This window comes from Motacilla alba, chromosome 6, assembly GCF_015832195.1.
Source record: "Motacilla alba alba isolate MOTALB_02 chromosome 6, Motacilla_alba_V1.0_pri, whole genome shotgun sequence".
Lineage (NCBI taxonomy): Eukaryota > Metazoa > Chordata > Aves > Passeriformes > Motacillidae > Motacilla > Motacilla alba.
The window spans coordinates 30,735,883-30,758,130 of NC_052021.1; the positions used below are offsets into that span (position 1 = coordinate 30,735,883).

The 22,248-nt window shown below is 41.4% G+C and overlaps 1 protein-coding gene across 1 annotated transcript in view; it reads left to right on the top strand.

The window, feature by feature from the left end:
• INPP5F (inositol polyphosphate-5-phosphatase F) overlaps nt 1-21,092 on the top strand; it is a 40,226-nt gene extending 19,134 nt beyond the window's left edge. The window contains exons 3-20 of the mRNA XM_038140325.1: nt 289-425; nt 1,103-1,231; nt 1,811-1,978; nt 2,283-2,339; nt 3,604-3,802; nt 6,128-6,307; nt 6,678-6,745; nt 7,189-7,313; nt 8,653-8,730; nt 9,474-9,594; nt 11,522-11,650; nt 13,869-13,986; nt 14,613-14,811; nt 15,683-15,754; nt 15,848-15,921; nt 17,094-17,222; nt 17,960-18,047; nt 18,500-21,092. Of these exons, the coding sequence (XP_037996253.1) occupies nt 289-425; nt 1,103-1,231; nt 1,811-1,978; nt 2,283-2,339; nt 3,604-3,802; nt 6,128-6,307; nt 6,678-6,745; nt 7,189-7,313; nt 8,653-8,730; nt 9,474-9,594; nt 11,522-11,650; nt 13,869-13,986; nt 14,613-14,811; nt 15,683-15,754; nt 15,848-15,921; nt 17,094-17,222; nt 17,960-18,047; nt 18,500-19,601 (3,173 nt within the window). The 3' untranslated portion in view covers nt 19,602-21,092. The remainder of the gene's footprint in view (nt 1-288; nt 426-1,102; nt 1,232-1,810; nt 1,979-2,282; nt 2,340-3,603; nt 3,803-6,127; nt 6,308-6,677; nt 6,746-7,188; nt 7,314-8,652; nt 8,731-9,473; nt 9,595-11,521; nt 11,651-13,868; nt 13,987-14,612; nt 14,812-15,682; nt 15,755-15,847; nt 15,922-17,093; nt 17,223-17,959; nt 18,048-18,499) is intronic.
• Nucleotides 21,093-22,248: the final 1,156 nt, after the last annotated feature.

Consider the following 22,248-nt stretch of genomic DNA (forward strand, 5'->3'; position numbering starts at 1 on the left):
CCATCAGGGGGAATGTGCATCATCCTAGAGATGGTTAATTGCTGTAGGTGAAGCAGGGGTAACTTTAACGTAAGTCTGTGAAACAGTTAATCTCCTTATCATATTAGAGACTGAATAAATATTTTAAAGTCTTTTTTAAATTTCATTGCAATGCATAATAACAAAACACAACAAAAACAAATCATCATTCACTGGGTTCTTCTAGTCAAATGGTTTCTGGTGCACTAATCAAAATAAATTCCTGACAAAACAAATAAAAGCATCTACTGATCTCTTTTTTTTCCCCAGATTTACCATGGTGGCTGCTTTTAATTCGTCAGAAAGCATTGATTGGCAAACTTCCAGGAGATCACGAGGTGTGCAAAATAACCAAGATTGCAGTGATTCCACTTTCTGAGACAGAGCCTCAGGATCTGGAACTGGAGGTATGGCCATCCTCAGGGAACTCTGACTGTCCCCCTCCTGCTTCAGTGAAATATAAGTCAAATGCCTCTTGTCTCTTTCTCCTGATATAAGCAAACACCTTGAATATTTTGTGCTTTTTTAAATACTATTTTTTTAAAATTTAAAATATTTTTAACAGAAATTACAAGTTCTGTTGGGGAGGGAAATTGCAACAAAATAATACCTAAATTTCATGAAGATCATTGGGAATACCACACAAGAATAAGATTTACTGAACCAGGAGCAAGTATATTTTTAATGGATTCTCTTGCTTTCATCTCATTTTGGAATCTTAATTCTATAGCTTGGCTTGAAGAGAAATCCTTGCTTAAAATGTTGCAATTTTTTTCCCTAAAGAGAATGGATAAAGGAACAAAAATAAAAATGAGTAGTGCTAATTTAGTTTGGGTGGGAAATTGGGGTGGGTCTGGGTACTCAAGTCAAATTGAGGCAGAGAGTCTCACAATCACAGGAGAAAATGCCTTTTCTAGAAGAGTGAGAATTAGGCTATAGATGGAAACCTGCATGTTCCCCCTCTATTTCAGTGTATCCCCTAGGTTTGTGGACCTCAACATCTTGCTTTTGTAGACTTTCAGTTTCTTTTGAACTTTTTAAAGAGTATTTAAATGTTGGCTTTAATTCAATGTCATTATTTTAGCTTTGTAAAAAGCACCATTTTGGGATAAACAAGCCAGAGAAGATAACACAGTCCCCAGATGACACAAAATTCCTGCTGAAGACTCTTACTCAAATTAAATCTAATGTGTCTGCTCCAAATAAAAAGAAGGTAAAGTTTTCTACTGTTTCCTTCTTTGTTCCAAAATGTTGAGTCTATAATTCAAAAGTTTTGATGGATAATCAAATGGAATACAAAGACCTTTAAAAAATTGCAGAATGTGGAGCTGCTGTCCTGATGCCCAGTTTAATTTTTTTGATTACTTAGCTGTGGCTCTTCTGTGATTTTTTTTTTTTCATTTTGTAATTACGTAATTTTGCAATTGCTAATAGAGTTCTTTTTTACTAGGATTAGCTTCTAGTGATGTTCTAAACTTGTAGAAATTGCTTTGCATAAGTGTCTCTTATAATATAGAATTGGACACAAAGCTTAGTTCTTCAGAGAGCGCCATACAATCTCATCTAACTGCTTTTAACCAAGAATGGCTTGGATTAGGAAGTCGAAACAATGGTTATTAAAATTAGAATTATGTTTCTCAGGCTGCTGTCCCTTGTGTTTATTTTTGCTGGGAGTTTTAAGGTTCTGCTCATCACTGGGAAGGTGTTTGTCCTCCAAGGTTAGAAATGGAAAATATGACTGGAGCCTTTTTCACTCACAGAGAAAAACACGAGAGCCATTATTTCCTTTCAGATTAGAGAAAGCAAAGAGAAAGAGAGATTGGAGAAGAGATTATTGGAGGAGTTGTTCAAAATGTTCATGGATTCAGACTCCTTTTACTACAGCCTGAGCTACGACCTGACAAATTCTGTGCAGAGGCAGAGCGCGTGTGAGAAAACCAACCTGCCCCTGTGGCGAAAAGTGAGTGCTTGTGTTTGTTTGTGTTTCTTTCTTCCACCTGAGGCATGAGCTTCCAATAATGGTCATGGTCCAGACCTGGCTGGTCACATTTTACAGCAGCTGAACACCTCGTCCTGTGACCAGCTCAGGTGCAAGGAAACAAAAGTCTGCCGCAGCATGACCTGAACTGCAGTGTTTTATTTAAAGCACTGACTTGTCTGTCCAGGTGTGGTGAATAAACTGGTGGACAATGGTGTCCTTGCCACAGATATTGCCAAACCTAACTTGTAATACTGCAAAAACTGCCCTTTTGTCTTCTGAACAGGTGGATGACAGATTCTTTTGGAACAAGCACATGATTGAAGATCTCATCAGCATTGATGTGAGTCGTATTTTTAAGGTGTATTATGAGAACCATTCTTTAGTTCTTTTCAGTTGAGATGTTTGTTTAAGGCCTTGTAGGGGTTTGGTCACAAACCTGCTTGGCAGACAGGTCAGGATCAGGGCTGTGCCTTCTGTAGCTGAGCAGCTGGCACTGCCTTCTTCCCCCAGCCAGCCTGTCATTGCTAAGGAGTGAGCTTCAGCTGAAATAAAACATGTGCACAATAAAGCAGTGTAGAATAACTTGGTGTGATGTGTTTGTACTGATTTCTGAAGGTAAAGTTGACTAGTATTTTTTTGTGAAATGGATTATCCCTGAACAGAGCTGAACTTGATAATGAGGAGGAGCCAGGAAAGAAATAACCTCTGAATTGCAGAGTTTCCCTGAGATAAGATTTTGGTCCTCCACAGTGGAGGATGGTGTTTTGTCTCCTTGAGCACAGTAGCTGATCAGTGTGAAACCAGTGTAGAACAAGTTGTTCTGAACATCTGTTCAGAGTAAATAAAATATTTTCCTGGCAAATGAGCACATAAAGAAGCAGCAAGCCACCACTCCTTCTTCAGTATATGACCTTCCATCATTTTAAATTAACCTCCTAGACCAAGGACTCAGTTGCTAACTTCTGTATGCCAGTTTAGGCCAAGTCTAATTTTCCTTAGGGGTGACAGCAGACATCTTGCCTTATCCCCTGCTCTTTCATGGATAATTATACATAAACAAATGCTTATGGAGTCTGAGGAGGGTAAACCTATGTCCTCTGTGAAAAGTTGTGTGTAATGGAGGAGTTGAATGAGTTGTATTATTCATGTTATAAGATACAAATGGATAACCCTGAGTTAGTGGGGAATTTGGATCTTGATTCTGTTTAAGAAATCAATGTTTTAGGGTGCAGAGCCATCAACGATGTGTGTTGAGGACTAAATTAGCCCATGTGAAAGGGCTGTTATACTGTTGTGTGTTGCTGAATACAGTCTAACATGTACCTTCCTGTATAAATGTGATACAGTATGTGTCCACACACAGGTTTTAAAACTGCCTTAAAGCAGAAACTAGGTCAAGAAGTTGCTTTCTTTCTTCCTCCTGATTGAAAAGCCCTGTGTCTGATGGAGGAAAAATGCTGCTATTTCTTACAGAAATAAGGATATAGCAAAAATTAAAGCATGAAAAGCATGTGAAGCAACTGCTTTATTAACACGGGAAATGACAGAAATAATTGTAGCTAATGTTGGACCAACAGGAAAGTAAATGTTTTTGTAACCTTCAGAATGCTGAAGTGGACTTCTGGATTATCCCCATCATTCAAGGATTTGTGCAAATTGAAGAACTCGTCGTAAACTACAGTGAATCTTCTGATGATGATAAGAGCAGCCCTGAAACTCCTCCTCAGGAATCCTCTTGTGTAGATGACATCCACCCCACGTTTCTGGTGGCACTCATCTCCCGCCGGAGTCGGCACAGAGCTGGTAGGCAAACACACTCCAGGCTGCTGGAGTTGTGCTGAGTTGTTGAATCTTTGCTTCTTTTTCCTGCAAAGGTCAGGATTAAATAATGAGATGGTATTTCTTGTTCAGACTCAGATGTTTTTAGTTCTGGTCTATGTTACAGTCTCACAAACCCTGAGTTCTACAGCACTTCACTCCAACAAACTAAAAATGGAGACATGTGTCTCTCTCTACAAGGCCTTCTAAGGATAAACTGTCCAATTAAGAAATGACACCTAAATTATTTTGGCTTTTAACCCAATAACCAACCAGCTGTGGCCCACAATGTGGACTTTTTTATCCAATTACACAAAACCACCCAAACCCATGGAGAAGAAGGTGAAGAAGAAGGACCAGCCTCCACCCTAAAACCTCCATCTTGCTTTATATATATTACTATATTCTAAAACCTTCAACTCTAAATTTTCCACCCTGTGATACTACACACTTCTATTCAAACTCCACACCCACAATCCCAGTTCTGCCATTCCATTTTGGAAGCCTTCTCCATGGCCTCAGGTGGAATGCAGAGTTCTCTTGGGGGTCAGTGCCTGTCAGCACAGGAAGTCTGAAATTCTCAGCGTCCAGGGTCCCAGCATGGAGTTGCTCAGGAGATGGCCAGCCCCTGTGCACTGCAGCCCTCCCTGCTGGGAGCAGGGAGAGGAGAGGCTGCAGTGCCTGCAGCACTGTACAGCTGTCACTTGGGCTGGCTGCTGAGCGAGCTTCACTGCTCTGCTCAGGAGCACTGAAGGCATCCTTGGAGGTCACATTCCTGAGGCAGAGTTCTATTTTTGCAGAGATCCTCCTGATTAGGACCTTGCTTATAACTCTGTGCTGATATATTTCAGTAGGCTTGATTGGGAGTTAAATTTTGAGAGGTCTTTGAGGGCTTTGGCAGCAGCTGGAGAGGCTTGAAAAGCCACGTGTGTTCATGCTTATGTCCCAGGAGATGTTTAATAGGGGCAAGGTGGGAAATGTGACCATGCTTTGGTCTTGTACCCTATTTGCCTTGGAGTAGCAAGGCAAGCAGAAATTATTCCCTGTCCTTAGGATTTCAGAAAGAAAGAGTGAATCACTTTATAGCTTCATAAATCCTGTTCAACTCCAGGCTTTTCAGTCCATCTGATTTTTATGAAGATTTTTATGTCTCCAACTCCTTTCTTACACAGTTGGGTTTTTAACATGTCAAAAAACACAGAAAAAAACCTGTTGAGCTTACCCTGCTATAGGACTGTAGCTTTGTACCACAGCTCACTTGTATGCATTTAATTCAGTTCCAAGGAAAATGGTTTGTCAGAACAACTTGGAGTAAATACTTGAGGGTTTCAGAGTAGTGCCTAGTTTGTAACCTGCCTTTTTCATACCAAATTGTTACACAGATACAGCAACTGAATTCTTTCCTATTGATTCCTTCTTACTATGAATATCACTTTGCTCATCTGATTTCTAGTCCAGAGCATAAACTCTGTAGAATTTTCTTCTGAAAAGAGAAAAGGCTGATTTAAGGCTGTAATGCTGCTATATAGATCCCTATTATAGGTATTTTACATTCCTTTCCCTTCCCTACTTTTAACCTCTTCCCTTCTGTGCTGTCAAAGTTCAGCTCAAAAGTTTGGTTCAGTGCTACCTTAGGACTTGGAACTGAATTTCCATGACCTTGAATATTTTTCCAACTCTTACTCCTTCCCTGTCCCTTGCTACCACCTGCATCCTTTCTGAAATAATGACGTGCTCTCCTTTGAGTCAAGGATATGCAAACACATTTCTGTTTAATGAGCACTTCAGAGCTGGGTAGGCATAGAACTGTAGTCAGAGGAGCTGTATCTCTTCTTAATGTGCAGAATTAGTTACACAAGTTAAAACAAGGAGGGGAAGGCTTCTGCTTTGTGGAACATGCAAATCCTCTTGGGCTGCTTGTGGAATCTCTGCGAGAAGTGGAGCCTCTGCCAATAAAAGTGGCCTTTAGGTTCATGGAAAACACTGAGCACTAAAGTAAAACTTTGTGCTAAATGTGAGAGAACAGGAAGAAATGTGTCTTTTGAGACGGACCAGATGTATTTGTGACTTCAAACAGCCCTGTCCTGTCAGCTTACATTCTGCTGCTCATAGTGTATCAGTAAATAAACTTTATCCATACAGTCAAAATAACTTTTGAGGAACAGCCTAGGATTGGAGTGACCTCTACCATTAATCATGGATTTAGGCTAGAACTGTTCTCTTGGGTTAGCATTGTCAAGACTAGCAACATAAATTATTAATGTTTAAGGCAAATACTTTAATGTGACTGGACCATTCTCATTCCCCCAGGAATGCGGTATAAACGGAGAGGTGTTGATAAAAATGGAAACGTGGCAAATTATGTTGAGACAGAGCAACTGATCCATGTCCACAATCACACCCTTTCCTACATCCAAACACGAGGCTCTGTGCCTGTTTTCTGGAGCCAGGTTGGATACAGATACAACCCACGCCCCCGGCTGGACAAGAGTAAGTGTTTGGGTGAAAAACCTAAAAATCAGGGTCCCCTGGAGCTCTTCTTTTGGAAGAGATGTTTATGTGGGTGTGGTGCAAATATAGAAGGAAGAAGCAGGCTTATTAAAAGTCAAATTTTTGTCCCATCTCCTCTGCACAAAAAGCAAAATGCAGCAAAAATCAAGAACTTGTTTGCTTATAACAGCAATGTTGAAGCTGAGCAAATTAATGAAAGACCTTTAAAAGTAATTTTGTACAGTGTGTTATTATCTTTAAGCTAAGATATCTTGGTTTTTTAGAGTACAAATTTGGGCATGATTTAATACATCAGACAGGATTTATTGCTGAACAGGCTGTTTCTGTCTAACACTGCTCTGCCTTGTAGGTGAAAATGAAACTGTGTCCTGTTTTCGTGCACACTTTGAAGAACAGCTGAAAAATTACAAAAAGCAGGTGAGTGCTAATGACAGAAGAGTAATCTCATGAAAATGCAGGGGCTGAAAGTTAATGTTTTTAGGTTGTTTTTCTTGGTGATGTGTTGTGGGTTTTTTTAGAAGCTTGTTGACAAATGGAAGGTTGGTACATAAATGGAATTTTACTTTAGGTTTTTCAAATATCCTTGTAAATAACCAGGAAAACCCAGGAATAATTTATGGCAGTGTTTAAACTCTATTTCTGTGTACCTGTCCAATGCATTCAGAGCTTCTCTGTATTTAAATTTGTGTAGGCAGGGAATGGTTGGAGCTTATTTATCTTAGGTACAATCTATCAAAGGTTGTAACTTCAACAAGATTGCCATGAATCTTCAACTCTGGAGCTATTTGTTGTTGCATGGTGTAAATCTAAGCAAGTTGTGTAGCAGATGATGAGTGTTAAATAATTAAACTTTTGAACAGGTTATTATTAACTTGGTGGACCAGACAGGCAGAGAGAAGATTATTGGAGATGCTTACCTTAAACAAGTTCTTCTCTACAACAATGCAAATCTGACTTATGTTTCATTTGACTTCCATGAGCACTGGTAAGAAACCTTTTAGAAATGTCATTTTGCATCATTTTATTGGCATGAAAGGCAAGTATAAATGAGGAGGAGACTCATTATTTCTACCTCTGCATGGAACACTGTTTTTTTTTTAGACAAGAAAACAGTTTTTAAACTAAAGCACTATAAAACTTAAAGCTTGGGTAACCAAACACTGCTGTTTGTGATGTTGTGTCCCTGACCTGTTAAATATGCAGTTATTTATTGGGCAAAGCTTAATTGTCACACACTTTAAGAGTTTTCTTAAACATGCCATGAGTGTAAAGCTGTGGCTGACCTGCTTTTTCAAGCTATGAAGCATTTTGCTTTTAATTCTATATTTCTGATTCTTGCTTGTTTCTATAAAAACCCCATGGGTTCTTTCAGGACCCTGATGCTGTTATTTCAATATGAAATACACGGATTTTATCTTAATCCAGTGTGAGCAGTTGCTGTTTTCATGACTGCCCTCTGATGCTGCTGTGCTCTAGAGCAGTGCTCACATGCCCAAGCGTGTCATCTGTCACAGGCATGTCTTCCTCCTGCTCCCCTCAAGCAGGCTGCATTTGTGTGAGGTCTAAACTGGTTTAATCTTTACTTCCAGACCTAATCTAGGGATTGCAGCTGGCCTGGGAGAGCATTACTGGCTGACTGAGGATGGCATTAGTAGATACTGTCAGAGGGGGTGGTGGGAAGGGAAACCCCTCTCAGAGCAGTATTGGCCTTTGAGAGTTCTGTAGGACTGTTGGCACCCTGGATTGATTTGATTGATTGATAATTAATCTTTTGTTTAGAGGCATTTTCATTTTCCTTCATTCATTTTTTTTCTTTCAAACAGCTGTAGTGAGCAGGACTGTTTCTGCACTGTGAACATGAGTGAATTGAGAACAATCCTGAAAAATAACCAGAGGGGGGTAGGGGGAGGAGGGGGTGATGTGTCTGTAGGTGGTATTCTCTGTACAATCACTGGCAAAGCAGGACTCACCAGCCCAGTTCCAAATCTACAGTAGTTAGTTTTCTTGAGACTAAAATGAGAACAGAATGTTGCACATGCCTGAATAGCTGCACACTTACTCTTCCTAATGGAAGCAGCATTAAAAAATGCAAAGTCCTGAGAATTTAATGATCTTTTAACCTCTTGCCTTGGATTTGGACATTGAACTGTACTGCAAAATAGCTCTGAATCTTGGCTCCTGTTTAAAGCTCATTGCAGGAGGGAATGCTTGTCTCTCTCATTCACCCAAAACACCATATTTGTTAACAGTACAAATAAGATAAAGTTGTTAAGTAAAGTCACTGCTCTAGTTCAAATTAACTTTTGTGAAATTCTGTGTTTCAGCCGAGGAATGAAGTTTGAAAATGTTCAAACACTGACTGATGCCATTCATGATATTATTCTTGACATGAAGTGGTGCTGGTAGGTACTTAACTGTTTTTAGACTTGCAGGGAACATTTGTGGAGGAAAACACCAACAAAGAGTAGATATTCAGAGGCCTTAATTTTCTCCAAACCAATATGTTTTATATTTCTCTTTTGGTGTCCAGCTTGTTTGTCAGAGTTTTTGTCTTCTGAAGTGTTGGTGTCGTACCTATGTGACAGCAGCAATTCTCAGGTGCTGTTTCCTGCCTGAGGTTTACTGCATTTCTGCATTTCACGCTTTTAGGGACACTCACATTTAATGTGAAACACTCTGTATTTGACCCACAAGCCCTAGAATGGCAACCTTACTGTTGACAGCAAGCAGGCATTAGTTTGAACTGATTAAAGTTCCTCCATTTGGGTAACAAGTGTGGCTGCAGCCTCAGTCAGTTGCTCTGTGTTGTTCTGTGTTGCTGTCATTACCATTGGCTTCTCTGTTCTGGAAATTAAATGCCTCTGTTCTTGAAAGCTTGTATTATGTGTGCATGAGTTGAATTCAGGATCTGATTGCATCTCAAGTTTGTGGCCTCAGTGGGATTTATGTCTGATATCCAGCCTAGATTAAAGAGGGGAGGAGAAGTTGGAACAAGAGGAGTTAATTCAGTGTGGGGTGTGGCTGGGGTGTGAGTGCAACCATAAACAGTGCTCCATGTGTGAAATGTTCTGCTGTTTATAGCAGCTGATGAGTTGCACTGGATTTTCAGTGTCTCAGTGTGCCTTTGTTCTCTTCCTGTTGACAGGGTTGACCAAGCTGGAGTGATCTGTAAGCAGGAGGGAATTTTCCGGGTTAACTGCATGGACTGCCTGGATCGCACCAACGTGGTGCAGGCTGCTATTGCCAGGGTGGTCATGGAGCAGCAGGCACGTAAAAACTGAGGGGCTCTGCCAAGTGCTGAGTGCCTCACACCCTCATTGTTGTTCACAGAGAAATCTGTGTGTTTGAAAAATGCCAAACTGACCTCTACGAAAAAAATCTTTGCAAAATTCTTGAAGTGCCATGAAGCCGAGAGGAATAATCAATACAAATGCAAAACTTGAAATAATTACAGAACAGTGATGCCTCCTTCTGTCCTCCTTCAGACAGGACTGACTGTCCACAACTTGGAGAGGATTGTCTTGTTTGCATTTAGTAATTTCAGTTTAAGTTATGTAGGAATACAGAGTTTAGAAACAAGACACCTTCTTCCCCAAGTCCCTCACTGAAATGATGTTAAAGGACTGAAAACTAACAAGTTGGGTGCTATTTTAGGAGCTTTGAAGTGAAATACTGTGATGCAGCAAGTAGGGAGATAAGTTGTCCCTTCAGTGTGTAGAGGAATAATTAATTCATGATGTAAAGAGCCCTGATGGCTGTGACTGTTGTGCTGTGGAATAGTTCTCCCTGTACAGAGGAGGGATTCCCAAGCAGACTGAGAGTACTTTCCTTTAGTTTTCTCTTTGCTCTGGCCCTCACTTGTTTTCTAGAAGCTCAGAGGTGACTCTGTTCCCTTGTGAAGACTTCCCTGACACAGTACTGCTACAGACCTAATGCAGACTTTGTGTCCTGTAACTGGAACATCAAGGCCCCAGTCACAGCCCAAAATGAGCAAACCTGATTATGGTTAAAGTGAAGGAGAAAGGATGAAGTGGGTCCTTCAGTAGGGTGAAAAGTGACTGGATCTGGCTTCTGTACCTGGCAGTTCCTCTTTGTGATCTGCTTTTGTGAGCTCCTGACATAGGGGTGCTGAGGGCAGGGGAGGGATCAGCAATCCCACAGTCACTATTTTAGAATAGGATTTCTATCCAGGGTAACTCTTGAGTACCAAGGCAACTCTTTCAAAAACAAGAGTGATACAGATTGTTCTGAGGAGGCTTCACTAATCATTGCTGAACTGTGAGCTTGTGATGTGCTGCATCATTCTCATGCTGCAGCTGAAGTACTTGGGAATCATTAATGACCGAGAAGTGCCCTGAGCACTGCAGGGTCAGAGGCACGGAGTGAAGGACTGAGGGTTACATGTACCTCACACTTCTTCCTTGGAACCACTGCTTTCTCTCATCTGGGAACTGGAGAGGGCTTTCAGAGTTAATGAGCAGCTCTGTGTTGATTTTCATCTAACTTGCAAAGAGTGCTTCAGCATTTGGTTTCAGTTGTAAATGGCAGTTTTCCTATGATTTATTCCAAGTTATTCCTGTCATTTAGCGACTGCATTGCAGTTGTGTGTGCTGCTCTACCCACTCAGTGTGTGTACAAAGCCTGATGTCGGTGTTGTACCCAAGGCTTATCTGGGGAAAACTGAAGGACTGGGTGTTCTAAGAGGGAGAGATCTTGCTCTAGTATCAGTGACAAACAGTAACTGTCCAAAATGTGCAAGCACTAATAATAAACCAACATAAGAAGTTATTTTTATTTGTTTTCAGACCCTTGAGGTCATGAATGCCTTTGCAATAGAAGACATATTAACATGTTTATTTTAAAATTGTGATGCTTGTTTTTTGATGATTCTCTATTGAAAATTCTCCTGTATCTTGAGAACCTACAGTAACTTGTTTTCCTTCAGCTAATTTTTTTGATGATTGACTTAACATCCATAATTAATGTTACTGCTGCCTCCAGCGATGTGATGTTTAGCAATAAACCACCAATTCATTAATCTAATCTGACAAATCAGCACAATGGCTTCCTCCCCCCATCATACAAAATCCAACAATTAAACGCTTGGCAAGCATTTCCATTTACTTCACCGAGCTCTGATACTGAGAATGACTTTTACTTTGGGCACTGAATTAATCATATGTCAAATTCCAGCTCAAAAAACTGGGTGTGATGCCACCAGAGCAGCCTCTGCCAGTGAAATGCAACAGGATCTACCAGATCATGTGGGCCAACAACGGCGATGCCATCAGCCGGCAGTACGCGGGCACGGCGGCCTTGAAGGTAAGGGGGGAGCCCCTGCTGCCCCCAGGGGTGTCTGGGATTACAGGGCTCGTGTGCACTGGAAAACCCTGGGATGTTGTCTTGGTTTGAGGAGGTTTGCTGCTAAGGAAGGCAGGAGCCTCCCTTGAAATGGAAAATGTAAAACCCCTCACTACGAATTATTATGATTTTGAAATTAAGGGGCTTTCAGGCAAAGATGTGGGAGTAGGAATAACAGTTCTTTACTAGGAAAATTAAAAATACGAATTCAATAGTACAAAAAAAAACCCCACTGCCAGAGTCAGAACAGGAGCTGACCCCCTGTGGGTCAGGGTGGTGGCAGCAGTCCCATTCCATAGTGGCTGCAGCCCTCCTGCAGTGCCAGCTGTGGTTCTGCTGCAGCAGGGATCCTGGACAAGGCTGGAGTTTTCCTCTGAAGCTCCAGGGCTGCTGGAGATGGGCCTGCTCTCCCTCTGGGAATGCAGGGCAGAAGAAAGCTGCTCCTCTGGGAATGCAGGGGGCAGAAGAAAGCTGCTCCTCTGGGAATGCAGTGGGCAAAGGTTGCTGTGCTGTTCCCAGGGTCAGGTTCTATCCAGGTAGGAATGCTTGGCTCCTCCCCTGGGCAGAGCATCTCCCCATGGGATGATGGAATTTTCTCAGCCATGCAGGGACACTCACTGGCCATGGACAGCAGAGATCTCCTGGAGGGAGGACTGGGTATGAAAGAGATAAAGAAAGCTGCCCCATGAACAGCAGAGAACTGCCCCAGCTCTGACAGATGGGGATAGAATACACACCCCCTGGCACATCTTGCATTTCCAACCTAAGACAGATATTTAAAAGTTCACCAAGTACTCTGTGTGGTTTTGTCCTGGAGAGATGAGGCTTTGTAATGGAAGAACGTTTTGTATTGTGCTTGGTGTGAGTCAGAGAAGAGCTGAGTGCTCCCTGCACTTCACCTGCATTCTGTTCTCTTCAACAAAAACCACAGCAGGGATAAGAGTTTGAGAGATACATTAATTATTACATCCATTTATATTTTGTCATGGTTATAGTACTACTAAGCAGTAACAATACTTAAAGAATACTCTGAAGTTCTGGAGATCAGGCTGTGTAGGTAGTAGGGTGATACTGATTGGCTGTATTTTTTAAAGACTCTTTTAAATTAGCTTTAATACACTCTTGCATGAAACTCCTTGCTCTGTACTTCTGCTGCTTTGAAAAGTCATGGAATTTGAGGTATTTGCTGTGTGTAACTGCTGGAAGAAATTTTAGTAGTATTTGAATTTGGCATAAGAAAAATAATTATGGTGGAAATGCTTAACACTTAAATCTCTCTTTAAATGTACCTACTGAGCTTTGATTACTTGATTGCACTAAGATTTAAAAAAGAATACAAAAACCAGTCTGACATGCTTGTTTTCATTGTATATATTAAACTTTAAATCTGAAGTGCAGACCTCAGTTTATAGATCTAAGTTTTCAGGCCTTCTGCTGGAAGATTTCTCCACTCACTGTTGAGGTTCATGGATTAAATAAATTAATTTTAATTGTGGTATTTCTTTTAATTTGAAAGTGAAACACATTTGAAATATTCTTCATAGGAGTTGATGTTGCTTTTAGAAATGCTCTGTGCCAATGTTCAGTGTGTCTCTGAAAATAGAATCCTCTAATGAACTGTAACTACAAAAACAACTTTTTATTCAAATTCTAAGCCTTCTGTGGCCTAGAAACTTTCTTTTGTTTCTGAGGTTGTGAGGATATGTGCTGCTTTCCCCCAGTGTGTTATGTTTGTCTTGTTTTGGTTGCAGAAGCAGTGAGATGAAAACCATTTTTCAGTAAGCTTCATTCTTCTCTACTGTTCCAGTAGTTCTCCTTTTACATTAAAGGCCAAAAAATAAAGGGATTTTTTTTTTCTTTTGGAGGTATTGAAGCATCACAGTGATTGATGTATTGAAAGTCCTGCTTCAGTGTTAGCTGGCTTATATGTCCAGATTTGTCTTCTATTGGAATTTCCTACAGAAACTGTCTGTCAAAAACACAGGATTCTCTGCAGAGTCAATGCCAGAAGATGCTCTTTGAAAAAAATCCGTATTTTCAAATTCTATATGAAATAGTTACTTGGAGATAATTCCCGAGTTTCTGTCTGTTCAGTTCTGAGTTTCAGAGTGCCAGATCCTTTCAGCTGAGCCTGCTGCTCCAGATTTTGGTGTAAAGATTTGCGTGTTGTGTGTGACAGGGTGACTTCACAAGGACTGGTGAAAGAAAGCTGGCAGGGGTGATGAAGGATGGAGTGAACTCTGCAAACAGATACTACCTGAACCGTTTCAGGGATGCTTACAGGCAAGCAGTCATAGGTAAGAGCACAATTTGAACCCAGCTGAGCTGTGCTGTTTAGAAAAGATTATTAAATCATACTGGTTTCATCTTTGTGACTGATTTTTTCTTACAGGCAAGCAGTCATAGGTAAGAGCACAATTTCAACCCAGCTGAGCTGTGCTGTTTAGAAAAGATTATTAAATCATACTGGTTTCATCTTTCTGACTGATTTATTTTTTCTCTGTTGCTTAAAAGCATTGTGAGAAGGTACATGTCTGTACTGGACTCTACAAGGAACAGTCTCACTCACTTTGGAATTCAAGCAGCACTCTATTCAGAGGGATTGCAAGCAGTGTGACTCATTGGAGACTTTGCCCCAGCTTCATTTTTAGCATGAAATGTCTTGTAGCATCTCTTCTTTTTTTTTTTTTTTTTAAAGACATAGTTAAATTTATGTAGCAAACATCTCTTAAAATCATGAGGAACTCTTGTTTTTCACTGAAAGTAGGGTTACACCTTCTGAGTTTTCAGTTAGAGACAACATTCTCTTCAGAAGGACTACCAAGAGCATCATTAAAATGCAGCATTTGGAAGGAATTTACAAACTCTTGCCAAGTATCACTTTTAACTGTGTCTTGCTTGATGTTTCCTGGGGTTTATTTAGATTTGATGCAGGGTATCCCTGTGACAGAGGACCTGTACTCCATATTTACAAAAGAGAAGGAGCACGAAGCCCTGCACAAGGAGAACCTGAGGAGCCACCAGGAACTGATCAGCCAGCTGCTGCAGAGCTACATGAAACTGCTCTTGCCAGATGATGAAAAATTCCATGGAGGTTGGGCACTCATTGACTGTGACCCAAGGTTTGTTGAACAAAGTTAAAATTGACACCTCTGTTAGTTACTTCTGATGTTAAAAGGTTTTGATAGCTGACGTGTGGACAGTTCTTTAGAAGGACAAGAGTGCTTGAAGGGTTTGAATACTTGTAGTTGTAAAGGGAAAAGTCATCTAAACATGGGCTTTTCCCAAAGTGCCACAAAAATGATGCTGGAATGACCTTTGAGAGATCTGGAAATGGATGCATTGGTTAATATTGCCAAAATGTGGCAGGTACCATGAAGAGAACTTGTAGAACTAAGGGTGGTTAAAAGGGAGTGCTTGAGGAGCTGTTGTTGCTTATTGCTTTATAGGGAAAGTGTAACTTTAATGATCAGATTGAATCCTTGGGGAGTGAGTCAGCAGTTGGACAGTCTGGATTTCTGTTCATGGAGAGTAATGGGCATGAACTCTGAGCCTCACTCTTTATCAAGTTCAGAGTTCAGGAGCTTGCAAGAGAAAAATAGTGGTTAGATCTCCTGCAGGTTAAACTTCAGCATCTAAAAATAGCAGAGCAGGTTGGTATGACAGCTATTAAATTCAGGGCACAGACTCATCACCCTCACTGAGTCTGAGGTATTTTTCCATTTCTCTGGTAGCATTTTTAATAGCTTGTGGGCTTTCTATTTATTTTTGGACCTTCTGCTGACGTATTTGAGCTGTTAGGTACCTTCAGGTTTGAGAGAGACTGTTGCTTACATGGATTTGATAACACACTGTGATTGAAACTTCTTGTAGTTTCAATAGTAGTTTTTAAGAGTCTTCAGCTCTTAAAGAGTGTCCCCAAAACACACTGGGCACAGGTTACAGCTCTGCAAATAAAACCTTCTACCTTGTATTTATTTTCCTTCCCTTCAGTCTCATCGATGCCACTCATAAGGATGTGGATGTGCTGCTTTTACTTTCAAATTCTGCCTATTATGTGGCCTAGTAAGTTACCACTTTCCCTTACAATGTGAAGTTTATTTTAGTAGCTTTGCTTTGGATTAGTAGGAAGCACTAAATTCTGTTTCTTTTTTCTAGTTACGATGATGAAATCGACAAAGTGAATCAGTACCAAAGGTTAAGCCTTGAAGCTCTGGAAAAAATAGAAATAGGTAAGAAAACAGTCACTCAGTGTCTTTTTTTGAATGCTCTTAACAATGGCTTCAGCTCTTACCAAAGCATCCTACAAATGTATTGAAGCAGCAGTCCTTGGGGTGTGGCACATACCCTGGGCAGCCCACCCAGAAATGGCCCCTCTGGCTGGTAACAGATGCCAGGCTCTTCCTACTGCTGGAAATGGAAGCTTTGATCACTGGAAGGCTTCTAAAATTTTCCCTCTTTCAAGCTCCTAAAAGAGCCATGGAGTCATCCAAACAGATTTCATTATTTATCAAATGGCAGTAACAGTTTTGCCAACTTCTGTAATGAGTCACGGGTTTGTGCATTCAGGGCTCTCTTCCTTTGATCCAAACACAGCCACTGGCTCAGAAGTGTACTTCAGATGTGTTTCACAGCTTTGTAAAACTTCTTTCTCAAGGGCTGATAACAAACATGCTGTTACAAAAGTACCTTGTTATGCTGATTTAATTTTTTTGCAGGATAAATCCAGCATTTTCTGCTGGAAGCGTTAAAGATGTGATGTCTGAATCATGAAAAAGGTGATCCAGCTGGGGAGAAGGGAGTGTGTGGCCTCCTGCTGGAGTTTAATCCTCCATTACACAACACACAGTGATTTCATCATCTCCTGACTAACTTTCACTGTGTCTGTGCAATTTCTGAGCATTCAGGGGAAAGGTCTCCCTCACTTGTGTATTGTGGAGATTTGTATCCTGAGGCACAGAACAGAGTCCAGCATCTAGATCCACACCTCATTTAATGCTGTAGATTATGCAGTGCGCTGAAGAGTTGAAGTACTGGTCTAAATCTTGAAATTTCAATTACATTCCCTTGATAAAAATATCAGCTTTCCCTTTAATCCTTGCAGGAGCATTCCCTAAAAAACCCACGGGATGTAAAAAGTGTAAAAATTTGTTTCCCTTCTATTTGAAAGTAAACAATCAGGCTGGATTGTAACAGACATACAGAGAGTCTAATTGCTTTTTGTAAGTTACTGATTGTTTAGTTAATGTGAAAATCTTTCATTTAATATGTCAGTCCTGCTCTTATGAAAACAGGAAGCATTTTAGGCTGAAAAAGACTGTCAGCACTTACATAGCCTTAGGTGCAGGCTCTGCAGTATCTCTTTCAGTGTTTGGTTAAAGATTTCTCCTGCTTTCTCTCTCAGGGCCTGAGCCTACTCTCTTTGGCAAACCCAAGTTCTCTTGCATGAGGCTGCATTACAAATACAAAGAAATGAGTGGATATTTTCACACTCTCAGGGCTGTGGCTCGCAGCCCAGAAGAAGATGGAAAAGGTTTGTATCCTATGTAGAAGGTTTAGACATAGAAGTATATTCAGTGTATCAGTGTTTCTCTAAAAAACACTTTTTCCATTGCTCTTAAAATTTATCCTTCTTCAGAAATCACTCCAATAAAATCCTGTTGTGTGAAGTGGGAAAGCAATTAAAAAAAACCACTCAGATGTTACAGTTTTAATAGAAATAAAAATAAGCTTCAGATACAGCTTTAAAGCAAAACATCACTCTAGAACTAGAGTAATTTCCCTGTCCAGGTCTTTACTGCTCCAAAACCTTAGAAAATGAAGTTAAAATTAGGTCCTAAAGAGGTAAAGAAATTGGTTTATTTAGTGAAATCAGTGTCTGGCAATGTTCTTGCTTGTTTTTTAACTAGATTAACCGAACACTAACAAGGGAAAAAATATCACTTCATACCTGGAGCACTTGAGTTTTGTCAGCAAGGATTAGAATAAATAAAGTTGCTTCTCTTCCTTCCCCAAACGAGGCAGTGTGGCAGTGATTTGCTTAATGCTGAGTATTTAGGGCTGAAGGAGAGTTTATTCTTTAAGTTTGTTTTGTCAGCTTTAAATCAGAATTGCAGCTTGAAGGGCACAACTGCTCTGCAGGGTGAAAGGAAAAAAAGGCAATAAAACCAAACAAAATTATGTTAAATTAGAGCTGTTCTTTGTAGATTGTGTAATATGGGCTTTTAAGGGTGTTTTTAAGGGTCTGACAGGCTGCTGCTTGGATTTCAGACACTCTTCAGTGCATTGCAGAAATGCTGAGAATCACAAAGCAAGCAATGGGAATGGATGTGCCCATTATTGAGAAGAAGCTGGAGAGGTCAGTACCTAAATGATGAGACCCTTCTCTATCCCACCTTTACTCTCAACTCAGCTGCTTCTCCCTGCTGAGTAGAAAGTGTAGCAAAAACCCCCTTGTTTTTACAGGTATTGCAGACTGAATATTTGCTAAATCTGGCTACTGAGTATACACAAAGTCAGGGTTAAAAAATGGAGAATTCAAATCCTTTTTCACCAAAACCTAAAGTGCCTGCAGAAACTGCCTGTTCCCCTTGTTTGGCCACTGTTCCGTATCATCCCTCCTTCGTTGATTTGAGCTTGATTAGCTTATATGGGTACAATATTATTATGTGAAAAAAGGATTAAATTTATTATTTATGTAAGGAAAGGGTAACTTAGGAACTGAAATGTCCATTTCTGTTACAGAAATAGGCTGGAAGAGTGTGTACTTGGTGCTTTGATTGTACATTAAAGATCTTCTTCCTCTTCTAGGAGAAGCAGCAAACCTCATGAAGACATCATTGGCATTCGGTCTCAGAACAGAGGGTCCCTGGCCCAAGGCAAGAATTATTTACTGAGCAAGTTCTCCTCCCTCAATCAAAAGGTGAAACAAACCAAATCCAACGTAAACATCAGCAACCTTCGGAAGCTGGGCAGCTTTGCCAAACCTGAAGTGAAAGTCAACTTTTTAAAGCCAAATTTGAAAGTGAATCTTTGGAAGTCAGACAGCAGCCTCGAAACTCTGGAGAACCCGGGGGTAGATCCGAAAGCCCCTAGCGAATCTGACACAGAAGCCTCGGACAACGACTCCTTCCACTCCGATGACTTCCTGAGCAACTCCAAGTCGGACGAGGAGGCGCAGCTGGCGGGTTCCCTGGAGAGCCTCGGCCCCACGGACTACGTGCTGCCCAGCTGCGGCATCATCGCCTCGGCGCCGCGCCTGGGCAGCCGCTCGCAGTCGCTCAGCAGCGCCGACGCGAGCGTCAGCATTGCCGTGCCGGAGGGCCAGGACGCCGCCGTGCCTCCCGCTGACAGCCCAGGGCTGGAGCTGGCCAAGCCCATGGATGCCTACTGCCAGAGGTTCGTGCAGGATGCCCAGAGCAAGGGCTGCCGCGTGCTGGAGCCTGAGGCTGGTCCTCAGGAGCCCCATCACGCACCCGCCCAAACCGGCAGGAGCGCGGCCAAGAAGGCAGAACCCAAGGCTGAAGCTGTTGCAGACGTTCCTTCCAGACCATCGAAGCTGGATGTTCAGTCTTCCGAGCCAAATCCTCAGCTCTTGGCTGTCGGTGGGCCTGACTTGAGTAAATCCCACAGGAGCCCAGGCTCTGTGTCTGGGAACCAGGAGCCAGGACTCCACACCACTCCTTCCCCCGCCGACGGCAGCAGCAGCAGGGCCGTGTCTCCCTTCGCTAAAATCCGCAGCTCCATGGTCCAGGTTGCCAACATCACCCAGGCAGGATTGACTCAAGGGATTAATTTTGCTGTGGCAAAGGTCCAAAAGAGCCCTGCTGAACCAGAAGCTTTAAATGAAATCAAACAAAAAGAACTGAGAGAAATGTTTACGCAATGCCAGACACGAATAATTCAGATCTAGTTGCTCATTCGGGAAGTGTTCTTCTAGCTGTGGCTTCAAATAAAATAACCCAATGACATCAGGACTATTGTGGCATGAACTGCTACTGGGTACTGGGATTGATAACAGGTAATTTGTTTACAAGCAGTGAGAGATGCAAATGAATCTGGTTCTGACCAAGCTTCAGAATTCCCTCAGGCAGGTGAGACAGAACCTGTATAAACCATATTTAAACAGGTAGCTTAGACACTGGGATTCAATAAGCATGCTGTCTATCTTAGATGTGTTGCACAGTTATTTTTTGAGACTAATTTTGTAGCTCTTCTGAATTATGTAGAAAGTATTTATACTCAAAGGATGATACTGCACTTCTCTGACCTTACTTACCTTGCACTACACCAGCAAAATAAAGTACCGGTAAATTACATTTTATTTATTTTTGGACTAGTATTTTTACTTGTTTTCAATGAAGTTCTAGATGCAGCTCTCTATGAATTGTGCCTCTACAATGGGAACCGATGTGTTTTTGTTGAATTTAAGTATGTTAACCAGAAAGATTTCTTTGCTATCCTTTTCTTTCCAGACATCCTGGGACACTTTCATTATAGATAAAGCTTAGAGACCCAAGGTGAAATACCCACAATCTTGCAGTGCAAATTTCTTCTGTAGATTGATTTTTTTTCCTCACTTGTTTTGAGGTGAGGGGAAATGAAGCAAATGTCTTTGAATTGTCTCGCCCATGTTAAAGCAGTTAATTTTCTTTTTAAATTCCAAACTCTGCCCATTTGCTCTAATTTTTTGTCTCTGTAAAGCAGGACGAGCCAGCTGCCTGCCCATCAGGCACTGTGTCCCTCTGTGCTAGGATTCTCTTCAAGTATGAAAAACGATGCAAAATCCCAACAAACACCTAAAGCAGAAGGCCAGTGCACTGCTTTGTAAGATCAGGGTTGCATTAGAGCATAGCTGTCAGCATCTATTCAAGACCAAATTCCTGACCAGCTCCAGCTTTGCACCTCGCAGGATGATGCATCTGCTCATGCTGGGAACTGGATCAAAAATCCCCTTCGCTCTGTGTGTCAAAGGATTACACCTATTAACTCCTCCTTCCCAGGAATGCCTTGCCATGCCATTCCAGTCTAGGACCTTGTCCAGAAGCTGCTGTGAAGCAGGACCTTCCTGTGCTGTGGTTTGACTGTAAGCACCCTGACAGCCCCAGTGCCTCTGTCCTCGTCCCTGTACTGTAGATAGGCTGCACGTGGTGTCCCCACAACGTCGTGTCCTGGGCTAGGGTAGCTCTGTGTCTTAGGACTTGTACTGTGTCTGAAATCATTTATCACCTGAAACTTTGATAAACAAATTGGGTTTATTTATTTTATTAAAGTGATGTGGGTTTGGGTTTTTGTTCTTTTTTTGAGTGTCTATACTTGTGGCTATATTTAAAATTAAACTACTGCTGTATTTTAATGTGAGCAACATACATGAGATATTTTAATAAAAAAAGTGGAATTAAAAGCTGGGTTTACTGTGTGATGTTGAGGGATGTGGGACTGCAAGGCTCTGGGAGTTTCTTTCAAAGTTACAGACACAATTCCATGGTAGTCAAGGGCCACAGCCGTGACTTCAGTTCTTTATCCTCTTAGAATGGTGCTGCTTTTCTGGGCAACTTGTGCCAGGGCCTCACCACCCTCATAGGGAAGAATTCCTTCACTTTTTATCTAAATCTCTCCTGTGTTAATTTGAAGTCATCACCCGTTGTCCTCTCCCTGTCCCTCTCCAGTTCAATGTCCTTCCAGCTTGGGAACTGTTCCATCCCTGGCTGTGAAATATTGGAGATGGCAATGAGCACAAAACCATCCCCTGAGGCAATCTTAGAACCCAACCCTGCCTTTTGAAAACTGTTCATTTCCTTCCTCATTTGTTCAGTTGCTTCACTTCACAGTAATGCAGCACAAGTCAGGCAAAACCATGAATATTCATGTTAAATGTTAAAAAAAAAAAAAAGCTCCAAGTGATTTGAAACAGCACCAAACTTGGCTCAAGTTTAGGATACATAAAAAATGTTTCTCATAACTACTCATTATTAGTTTGAAGAGACAAAATATCCAGATTGGCTGTACAGCAAAAGCCTCATGTTTAGAACAGGAAAAGGCCACAAAAAAGGGGGTTTCTGTCCCTGTGATTTCAATCAGCAGAAAGCACTAAGTAAACCATTTAAAGACCCTGCAGTACTGCCAAGGTAGAAAGTAAAGATGTGTTTTGTGTGAGCACAGGAGTCATTGTCCAGTCACTGTGGGTTATTTTAAGAAGCTGTACCAGGACAAAGCTCATTGGAGAAATTTCAGAAGCCATGGTCTGCTCTAAGCACAAGGCAAATATATTTCATACCTGAGCTGGTCAAATCACTGCTTGGTACCACACTGTGATACCACCACAGTGATGCTGCTGCTGCTCTGAGTGTGATGTGCCTCAGCTCACAGAACAGCACAGAGAGTGAAGTCAGCACCTCCTCCAGCTGCAGCTGCTGGCCAGCTGAGAGCTCTGATCCTCACAATTCAGCCAAGCAGAAATTAGAGCAGAAATGTCCTCCACAACAGAGCCTTCCACTGCTGTGTATGAAGGGCTCTGGCTTAAATTCTCTTATTATTAAAGGGAGTAAGTTTACACAAGC